The 11,382-nt window shown below is 39.4% G+C and overlaps 1 protein-coding gene across 3 annotated transcripts; it reads left to right on the top strand.

The window, feature by feature from the left end:
* Positions 1 to 5,607: 5,607 nt before the first annotated feature.
* On the top strand, positions 5,608 to 10,380 carry LOC307122975 (GTPase IMAP family member 8-like). Of its 3 annotated transcripts, none has more exons than XM_079811325.1 (4): positions 5,608 to 5,754; positions 7,793 to 8,653; positions 8,751 to 10,077; positions 10,254 to 10,378. In XM_079811325.1, exons 1-3 carry the CDS (start codon positions 5,736 to 5,738, stop codon positions 9,467 to 9,469), a joined length of 1,599 nt encoding a protein of 532 aa, XP_079667451.1. In that variant the 5' UTR covers positions 5,608 to 5,735; the 3' UTR covers positions 9,470 to 10,077; positions 10,254 to 10,378. The 3 variants fall into 3 exon arrangements, with proteins under 3 accessions (XP_079667451.1, XP_079667450.1, XP_079667452.1); XM_079811324.1 differs by having other exon boundaries at positions 5,675 to 5,754; positions 8,751 to 10,081; positions 10,254 to 10,380; XM_079811326.1 differs by having other exon boundaries at positions 5,687 to 5,754; positions 8,751 to 10,040.
* Positions 10,381 to 11,382: the final 1,002 nt, after the last annotated feature.

The following is an 11,382-nucleotide window of genomic DNA, read 5'->3' as shown; positions in this document are numbered from 1 at the left end:
TTGCAACACCGCCACCACGACCAATCAGACAGGGCTCATGCTTATAACAGTATCCTGGCGGAGTAGACTCATTTAGACCGAAATAATCATTTGGCTTAAGCCAGGTTTCAGTCAGGCAAAGTACATTGAAACTATTATCTGTGACCATTTCATTTACAATAACCGCCTTAGGTGTGAGCGATCTAATGTTTACAAGACCTAGTTTTAGAAATTGTTTTTGTTCACTAATATTGAGATTTTCTGGTTTAATCACAATTAGATTTTTCCTAGATCCCACAGTAGATTTAATGTTTGACCTCCCTAAACGAGGAATAGACACAGTTTCTATATAATGTTCTACACAGTTATGTTCAGACCCCAGCCAGCACAGTCATGTGGGGCCCATATGGGCGTCACCTGGGCTGTCTAACTGGGGCCCAGCTAGATTTGTCCTCAGTTTCCATGTAGGCCCCACATGGGCTAGCCCAGATGAACTGAACACTGCTCAGTGTGCACACTACAGGCTGTTAAATGTAGCTGAATCAGTGTTGGAGTTAATGAGATAATTAAGTGATTAATAGAGTAATGACTGAATATTACTGAAGACTCCTGATGATAACAAGCAGAATCACTGAAGGACAGAGAAACACAACAGACTTCAGACACAACTTAACAAAAGCATTATCAGCTTCCCTTTTTACCTATTAGATTGACTTTCTGTTATCTTAGTTTTTATTGATAATTCCCACTCAGCAAAGGTGTTTGTTGAAAAGACGTCCACTGAGGAGCCAGAATGAAAGTTTTTATGACGTCTGTTTTTGACGTGTTCTGCACGTCCGATATAGACGTTCATGGAACCTCAAGGTTAAAAACTAGTTCAAATTGTGGACATATTTTCCATTTGTAATTGCAAAGCAACTCACAGAGAGTGTGTGTTTGTCCAGAAATCATGAAAATAAAAGAAACTTAGCTCACACCTTTAGACACTTTAGACAACTTAGCATCTGTAATTCACACATCTTTGGATCGTGAGAGAATCGTGGGATTCAATCCAGGATCTTCTTGCTGTGAGGAGACAGTGTTTCCCACTGAGACACTGGTGCTGCCCTTAATCACAGACATAAGACACACTTTGACTATTTCTGTCAGACGTCTACAGAAGCTCTTACTGAGAATTAACAGAGGTTTAGATGTTGATGTTTATGTTTCATTTGAAGTCACCATTGTGGTGGGAAGCGTTTGCTTTAGTTGGCACTTCAGTAAGCTTTTCTTTGGCTGCTGTAACTGTGTGTGTGAAACCAATAGTTATGGCTGAGAAAGCAAAGATAAAGTGACTTCAGGTGTTGTCAGCTCCTTATTGATGACTAAATCATCAGAAGTCTAGAATCTGATGTTGTGCTTTTGAGTTGTATGTTCTTGTTTGGCAAAAATGTTTATATACTATAACCTTGTGAATCCACTGTATCGGGACTAACAGCAATAAAATAATCACTTATGCTGAAAGATGATAAAACAGCATGTGCACATTGTTTTGAGAAAATATTTCACATAGTCACACGCAGACATCAAGATTTTGCATATGATTCACAACAACGGTGACAATCATAACAAAGAAAACTTCATGCTGCAATGCATGATGGGTAGCTTCAAAGTACAAAACTCATGCTTGATTGTCACCGTTGTTGTGAATCATATGCAAAATCTTGATGTCTGCGTGTGACTATGTGAAATATTTTCTCAAAACAATGTGCACATGCTGTTTTATCATCTTTCAGGATAAGTGATTTGTTTATTGCTATTGGTGTCAATACAGCAGATTCAAGGTTATAGTATATAAACAAATTATAATTTGCCGAACAAGAACCTAAAACTCAAAAGCACAACATCAGATTCTAGACTTCTGATGATTTAGTCATCAACAAGGAGCTGACAACACCTGAAGTCACTTTATCTTTGCTTTCTCAGCCGCAACTATTGTGTTTCACACACACAGTTACAGCAGCCAAAGAAAAGCTAACTCAAATACAGGGACCAAGAGCTCAACTAAAGCAAACGCTTCCCACCACAATGCTGACTTCAAATTCACCATAAACAGCAACATCTAAAGCTCTGTTAATTCTCAGTAAGAGCTTCTGTAGACGTCTGACAGAAATAGTCAAAGTGTGTCTTATGTCTGTGATTAAGGGCAGCACCAGTGTCTCAGTGGGAAACACTGTCTCCTCACAGCAAGAAGATCCTGGATTGAATCCCACGATTCTCTCACGATCCAAAGATGTGTGAATTGCAGATACTAAGTTGTCTAAAGTGTCTAAAGGTGTGAGCTAAGTTTCTTTTATTTTCATGATTTCTGGACAAACACACACTGTCTGTGAGTTTGTTAAGTTGTGTCTGAAGTCTGTTGTGTTTCTCTGTCCTTCAGTGATTCTGCTTGTTATCATCAGGAGTCTTCAGTAATATTCAGTCTTTACTCTATTAATCACTTAATTATCTCATTAACTCCAACACTGATTCAGTTACATTTAACAGCCTGTAGTGTGCACACTGAGCAGTGTTCAGTTCATCTGGGCTAGCCCATGTGGGGCCTACATGGAAACTGAGGACAAAACTGGCTGGGCCCCAGTTAGACAGCCCAGGTGACGCCCATATGGGCCCCACATGACTGTGCTGGCTGGGACACAGTTTCTATATAATGTTCTACATTGGTACTTATGTCAATTAAGTTTGGACAGCATTGTTTTTGTTCACTAATATTGAAATTTTCTGGTTTAATCACAATTAGATTTTTCCTAGATCTTACAGTAGATTTAATGTTTGACCTCACTAAACGAGGAATAGACACAGTTTCTATATAATGTTCTACACAGTTATGTTCAGACACAGTTTCTATATAATGTTCTACACAGTTATGTTCAGACACAGTTTCTATATAATGTTCTACACAGTTATGTTCAGACACAGTTTCTATATAATGTTCTACATTGGTACTTATGTCAGTTAAGTTAGGACAGCAAAGACTGTGATCTGGACTTTGACTTACTAGTCATATGATGGTGTGCAGCGCTCTGGAGATGTTGTCCGACAGAAGAGCCGCTCCGATTCTGCTGGGGTGAAGGCCATCAGGACGGAATAGCCTATGTCGCTCCCAAAACAGATTCCAATTATTTACAAAGAGCAGCTTCTGTTCATTACACCATGACATTAACCATTCATTTAGAGCAAATAATCTACTGAACTTTTCATGTCCTAGTCGGTACGTGGGAAGCGGTCCAGACACGATGATCGATGCTTCAGGCGATGTTCTGCGCACCGTCTCGATCAGGCTCCTGTAGTCCTTCTTCAGAACCTCCGTCTGCCGCAGCCTGGTGTCGTTCGTTCCCGCGTGCAGCACGACAGCTCCGATGCGCTCGTCACCGTTCAGGATCTCGGGAACCTGCGCAGCGACATCGAGAACACGAGCACCAGGAAAGCAGTGAGTGATTACCTTGCCTTTACCTGAGGTAGCGTGGACATGCCGGACGATGGAAGTACCGATGACCACAGCGTCGCGTTCCGTCTCGCGAAGAGGGGAGAAGCGGTTCCGGGTGGAGATCTCGAAGACCGGGAGGGGCGGAGAGGTCCTAGCTCTGGTCCTGGCTCGCGTCTTCCGCTGTGGAAGCACCCAGGGTCGTGTCGGCGCCGGAGTGAACGAAACCAGGGATGATGATCGCGTCCTGGGTGCTTTGGTCCTGTGCAGAGAAACACACGGAGTAGACGAGGTCGGAGTCAAGAGGTTACTAACCGCATCGGCGCGTGATGTTTCAAGCGCTGATCGTCGCTCTCTCAGCACGGCTTGTCTCTCTAGTAGATCGCGAATCTGCTTCTCCAACGACTCCAACTCCAACTGCACCGAATGCAGCTCAAACGTGTCCTGGCCTGCACTCAAAGGTAACATTAGACACACATCCGAGTTATTCGTCATTGTAGCAGATGTGCTGCGATGACGAATTGTCGGTTTCAGTGGTGACCGGTGTAAATAAGTTACCACGCGTGCAATGCTAGCGGGCTACCGGTGTAAATAAGTTACCGCGCGTGCAATGCTAGCGGGCTACCGGTGTAAATAAGCTACCACGCATGCAATGCTAGCAGGCTACGGTTAGTAGCGGAAGTTCGGATATAAGTAGTGATATCAAAGCAATCAGATTGTTTTTTATAGAGAATCGTATCGGAGATGTATTCACACGCTGTAAATAATAGAAAATAATCGTTTGTAAGCGAGTGATAAGGAGAAAATCAAGGATTATGAATCAATTCGACGGAGCTCTAACATCAACAACGCGCTCACAACCCGCGCATGCGCAATGTATATAACTGAGAATAAACTGAGAAACCTATAACTGAGAAACCTATTAATGATCCCAATAATCATTAATAGGTTTCTGCATTCAAGTAATTTAAAGTTATTCATGTTATTCAAGTTATTATGGGGTGGGGTTGTTTTTCAGGGGATGGGCTTGGCCCCTTAGTTCCAGTGAAAGGAACTCCTAATGCTTCAACATACCAAGACATTTTGGACAATTTCATGCTCCCAACTTTGTGGGAACAGTTTGGGGACGGCCCCTTCCTGTCCCAGCATGACTGACCAGTGCACAAAGTGTCGCTCCATAAAGACATGGATGAGTGAATTTGGTGTCGAAGAACTTGACTGGCCTGCACAGAGTCCTGAGCTCAACCCGATTGAACAGCTTTGGAATGAATTAGAGCGGAGACTGAGAGCCAGGCCTTCTCTTCCAACATCAGTGCCTGACCTCACAAATGCACTTCTAGAAGAATCCCCATAAACACACTCCTAAACCTGGAGGAAAGCCTTCCCAGAAGAGCTGAAGCTGTTAGAGCTGGAAAGGGTGGGCCGACTCCATATTAAACCCTACGGATTAAGAATGGGATGCCATTAAAGTTCTTGTGCATGTAAAGGCGGGCGTCCCAAAACTTTTGGCAATATAGTGTATATTTTTGTATTTATTTGATGTTATTATTGATCATAATTTTCACTGTATTGTCTCTGTCAGAGTGAGAAAGGTCTCCCTGAGCAAGTCATTATTGTCACTCTCAACGCAGCTTTAAAAGTGCTCAATGAATGACCACAGGGCAAATTTCCAAAATCACTGACTGTGACTCTTACAGACATCAATCACTCTTCAGAAGTAGTTCAGTGTGTCTGTCCTGTTTGTTCAACAGGTTTAATGTGTGCGTAAGGGTGGAGCACAGAAACAAACTGAAGAATTATGTTATGTGAGCTTAGCTTTATGTTTTATTTCACTCTGTGACTGAAATTACAACTCAGGAATGTGAACTTTTACTAAACAGGTGAACTCAATGGCTAAAGTGTGACATTTTCCTTTCCGCTGTTGTCATTTGATCACAAAAAATTCAAACTATATAAAATATGTCTGTTTAGCAACTTAGTTTCATACACTGCTTTTGAAATTGATCTAATTCATTTTAATAGATTAAATGAACCTGTATCCCACATCCAGCTAAAACAACACCATATTACACATCCATCAAATATATGTTTTCCCTCATTTTAATCAACCATATTGAAGTGTGTTAGACTGCATTTCAATCACATGTCTAGAGTTAGTCACTTGTCGTCAGTTCATGACAATAGAGGGAGTTTCACAGTCACGAGAGCTCGAGCTCAAATATCTTCATACTGTCACTGGATTCACACTGAGACTGAACAGCTGAGAAACTACAGGAATCAACCAAACAGAGCAATGAATCCAACACGCACAGGTATGTCTGAATTAATGTGGTATAATCAAAGCAAACTGACATTATAGCCATTGTAGAGAATGTTAGAGACACAACACAAACCTGTTTAACTAGACTTGATCTCAATCATGTGTTTTACATGCTGTTAAAATGGGTGATACAGTTCTGAGTATACATCTTCACATAAACAATAATACGAGATCTAGATGTGTCTATATTTGCGCCACCGGTGTAGAAAGCAAATAAAATAGTAGGTCATTAATACATAAAGACAACATGAATATCTGTGTCCTGTCAGGTTATCAAGTTTATGATCTGTTATTGAAGTTATTATGTTTCAGATATTATCAATATATTTTTGGACATGTCAGATAAGGCTGATTTGAGTGTGACTGACTCAACTTTTTAAAGACTATGTTTTAGTCTTAAAATCTTTTTTTACTTAATAAAACATTTCATCATACATGTTTTAAAGAAAAAAATATGACAAAATATGATGACTTTCTCCATGTGTGAAATGCCTGTTGTCTGTATATGGGGCATACTGAGTTTACATTTTGAGTTTAATAATATAGTTTACTGTGTTTATTTGAGACTTCAGTTCCTCATGTAATGTTTGTGTGTTTGGCATTTAAGACACTGTCTCTTTAAGAGAACACGCCCGGTGTTGGAAGCTTATTGGCAATGATGTTAATTTTGTGATCAACTGTGGAAGTACAGTCTCAGTTGTTTGCATTTGTTTTGGAAATAGGAAAACAAGCCTTTTTGTTAAACATTAAAGGGATAGTTCACCCAAAAATTAAAAGTTGCTGTTAATTTACTCACTTTCCTCTGTGATTCATACAATGTTTGCCCAGCCCCCTCCTCCTCAGACCTACCCGCTCACACTGGTTTCCAGTTTGAGGACACGCAACAGGAATGAGCTCAATTTATCCACATTTTAATGTGCTTCTGCTCATATAGATTTTTAGATGGATGCTGAGGCTTTTTCAGTCGGGTAGAATCTGTGATCTCTGACCCAGTTTGTTTGCTGGCTTCCATGGCTGCAATACGCTGTGTTTTCCGCCAACTGGCAACCTGTGCTGTCGAAATACTATCGGGTAAACTGACAAAGTGCGTGATTGCACAGACCAAAACAAAAACAGACATTGCAACACGGAACGCACATTTAAAAGTAGAATATCTGGCTGTAGCATTGTTTTTCAGAGGAACGAGTATGTGAAAGCATGTTTCATAAATATCTGCAAACATTTTATGCTTTAGTAGAGTCAAAAACGTACATACAGCACCTTTAAGAAACAAAACGATCATTCTGTCTTGAGTCTCGAGTCTATACAGTAGTGAGCCACAACATCAAAGTCCTGTCCACACTCCCGCCTAATCAATCACACCCCCCTGAACTTTTTGAGAAATAAACAGTTATGGAAATGTAGAAATGAAAGTTTAAGCTCCAATCTCCACTCCCAAAGTTCCCGAAAATGTCCGTTGGTGCCTCAGTGACTGCGCTCAGAAAAGCTATCGATCTCAGCTGTCAATCATATTGTGACATTCCCGTTTGTATAGCATTAAATAACTGACTAAAACCAAACTTATTTAAAGAACAAACACTTGAACTAACCTCAGCGTAATAAAAACTGCCTAAAATGACAGAAAACATCTTTGGAAAACATGTATTTGAAGTGTAATTTGATTGTTTAGTTTGTCTCACATCCCATGTGTACATACGTACTATTTTGACACTCTAACTCCCCCAAAACACACACTAGACATGCAAATTCAGAGTGGGATTTGGCTGCCCAATGGAGAAAAATCGCATTGGTCTATTTTCGAACTACTTTTGACTAGCCATAGGCAGAACCCTGGCGCTCAGTACTAATTTATGTATTAATTATGGTATTAATTATGTTTTGTCTGTATGTTGTTGTTTTTTTCTCAAAGTGAAAACACCCATTGACTTCCATTATATGACCCAAAAATTAAGTACCAATACCATTGATTAAATAATTACAATGAAACACCAAAAACTTTCCGCTTATATTTATTTCTGATTATTTCCCAGAGTCTGATGAAGCACTTGCTGTTCAGGATCTGAGGATGGTGCTGATCGGAAAAAGTGAAGCTGGAAAGAGTTCAATAGGGAACGTAATACTGGGTCGAGAGGCGTTTAAAGAGAGCAGAACCAGAGAGAGTGAGATACAGAGCGGAAGAGTAGAAGACAGAAACATCTCCATCATCGACACTCCGGGATTCTTCAACACTCAACTGACCGATGAAGAGATGAAGCAGCAGATGATGAAGAGTCTGGATCTCGCTCATCCTGGTCCTCACGTCTTCCTGCTCGTCATCAGAATCGACAAATTCACCGAAAACGTGGAGAAGATCGTAAAAAAGATTTACGAGCACTTCGGAAAAGAAGCTTTCAGGTTTACCATGGTGTTGTTCACGGGAAGAGAGGCGATGTCCAAACGAAAATGGATCGAGTTCAGGCTGGACAGAAAAACTAGAGAACTCCTGAGCTTCTGTGAAGAGAAATGTGACGTGATCATTCATAAAAACAAGAGGGATAAGAAACAGATCGCCAGTCTGCTGGAGAATATTAATGAAGTGGTGAGGAAGAACAGACGAGAACATTACGTTAAAGAGATCTCCCCGAAGAACGGTGAGGACGAGACGAGGACGAAACAAGACAGAAAAGAGAAGATCAGTCTAGAAGAGCAAAGACCAAGCGAGGAGAAAGACAACAACAGACCAGAGCTTCACATCATAGAAGAAGAGACAGAAAACAGTGTTCAGAAAGACCAAAGAGCAACAAATGAGAGAGGAATACAAGGATCTTCAGATGGAAATCAAAGCGACAGAAAACATGAAACGTGTTTGATCGGCGAAGACAAGAAAGACACACCGGAAAATCATTCAACAGGTAGATATTTAATAATATAAAAATGACAATTTGATTTGACTTGTTAACTAATGTTGCCAAGTTTCTAAACTAATATGCTCATTGTTTTTCTTCACAGCGTCCGATCTGAGGATCGTTCTTCTGGGTAAATGTGGATCAGGAAAGAGTTCGACAGGAAACACCATCCTGGGCAGAGACGCCTTCAAATTGAATAATAGTGTCCCATCAAGCCCTCAACCCTGTGAGAAACATGAAGCCGGTGTGTGTGGAAGAAACATCTCAGTGATCGACACTCCAGGACTGTTTGATCCGTCGATGACGAGGGAGCAGCTGAAGGCTGAGATTGAGACGTGTGTGGAGATGACGGCTCCTGGTCCTCATGTGTTTCTGCTAGTCGTCAGACTGGATGCCAGATTCACAGAGGAGGAGAAAAACACAGTTAAATGGATTCAGGAAAATATTGGAGGAGAGGCTGTTCATCACACCATCATTCTGTTCACTCACGCTGATCATCTGAAGGGTAGATCATTAGACGAGTATATCAGAGACACTCCAGATCTACAGGCATTCACTGAGAGTTTGGGAGGCAGATTTCACTCATTTAACAATAAAGAAGCAGAGAACCGCTCCCAGGTCACTGAACTGATGAAGAAGATTGAGAAGATGGTGGAGAGAAATGGAGGGAAGCACTACACCAGTGAGATGTTTGGAAAGACTGACACAGAGAAAGAGGAGAACGTCAACGAGGACCCGTCCAAATGGTTGAAAGGGGCGTTTATTTTCTTCATAGGCGCTCTAGCGGCTGCAGCGGTTGCTCAGAGTGGCCTTGAAGGATGAACAACATCTGGAACAACAGCAATATGAACAAACAGCTGGACAATCCCTTTTGGGATATTACAGATTCCAAATATAATAGTGTGGATGAATTTCATAAGTATTCATTAGGCTGGACCTAAAGTTTGTATTACCCATCAAACACAGCAGAATGTTATGTTATTGTTAAAAAAACATATAAGATCTCCTACTAAAATGTATGCCGAATGGATTTAATATGTTCCAATATTATATTGTGTTTTTGAGCATTGTTTCGTGTTTAGAGGAAACGTGTTTTAATTACTTTCACAGTAGGACTTTTCTTGTATCTAACTGCACTAAAAAGTGGTTTTACTGTGAGTTTACAGTATTGGAAAACACAATTTACTGTAAGCAAACAACATCATACTGTACTTCTACAGTGCATATGTACTATGAAGGTACCCAGCATGCAGTGCGGCATGAATAGATTATGCTGTTGAATTTCTTGATTCTTGTTGGTTTTATCTGTGCTGCTGAATTTATTTTTGCTTCACTTTAATTGTTGCTGGATTATGTTGTATAAGTGTTTTATTATTAGTTGAGTGTCTCCATTGTTGAGTTTTATACTTTGTCAAGTATTTATGTATTAGGTCAGTGGTTCCCAACCACGTTCCTGGAGGACCCCCAACAGTGCACATTTTGGATGTGTCCTTTGTCTGACACACCCACATCAGGTCTTGGAGTAGCTACTAATGAGCTGATGACCTGAATCAGGTGTGTTTGATTGAGGAGACATGCAAAATGTGCACTGTTGGGGGTCCTCCAGGAACGTGGTTGGGAACCACTGTATTAGGTGATACATTTTAGCAGTTGCTTTACTATTTTGAAATATCCATCTACTAACATCATTGGTAAATCTTCATCCTTGAATAAAACTACAACAAAATCTTCATATTCATGTTAAGAATAATTTGACAAAACAATTTCTTATATTTATATTCTAATAATTTTAATAAATGTTTTAATGTGTCACTCTTTGGACTTGGCTAGACCACACATTTAAAAATAAATATATAAGGTTTAAGATCCCAAGCTAAATGAACACTGATCGCCATAATGGTAACTTTAACACTCAGAATAATGGTAACTTTAACACTCAGAACAATTCCAATGGTAAAGAATACATTTATTACAGTAACATGATTAAAGAAACTGTCAGAGGTGGAAAGAGTAACAAAATATTCTACTCGAGGAAAAGTACTATTACTTCAATTAAATTTTACTTAAGTACAAGTAAAAGTACCAGTCTAAAAATGTACTCCAGTAAAAGTAAAAAGTAGTTAATTTAAAATGTACTCACAGTAAAAGTTACTGAGTTACTTTTTTTAACAGCAGGGTGGGGGACTCTCCTGTGTAGGGTTGTAATAGAATGAGATTTCCACGATATGAAAACATCAGTTTCACAGCATCACGGTATTAATTATTTAATAAATAAACGTTATTTTTAAATTATTGTTATTATGATCACCAGTTAAAATCGTTAAATTAATGGATTTTTTTTTTTTTTTTGGTTGAACAAATGCTTTATTATAAAAAACTTGAAACCATTTGTTTATTTTGTTTATTAAAATTTCAATAAAACGTGTCTAACGAACTAAATGAATTAAGTTATTATGAATTAGATTAACAACTTTAAGAATAATAGAGTCCTATGAAATTTTTCTTTTTATGATTTAATACAAATACATTACCAAAACCAAAACGGTGGTTATCAAATAAAATGTAACAAACTTTTATCCTTTAATTTTTTTGGCAAAGCGCTGCAAAACAGTTTTACTAAATTAAACCATGGATTTAAGTTAAAAACGTACCTTTATCCGCACAAAGGGATGGTGTTCCCGAACATGTTCTACGTGTTTCCTCTTTTGCATCAAATTTTTTTTGCTAATTTGATA

The sequence above is a fragment of the Gobio gobio genome, assembly GCF_949357685.1.
Source record: "Gobio gobio genome assembly, chromosome: 3".
NCBI lineage: Eukaryota > Metazoa > Chordata > Actinopteri > Cypriniformes > Gobionidae > Gobio > Gobio gobio.
Note: the sequence above shows the minus strand (reverse complement) of the source record. Positions and strands in the feature narration are given on the sequence as shown.

What these genes read in the sequence shown, in the direction of transcription:
- LOC307122975 (XM_079811324.1), top strand. An exon ending in ACCGGAAAATCATTCAACAG is followed by an intron (nt 8,654 to 8,750) that starts GTAGATATTTAA and finishes TTTTCTTCACAG; the next exon opens with CGTCCGATCTGAGGATCGTT.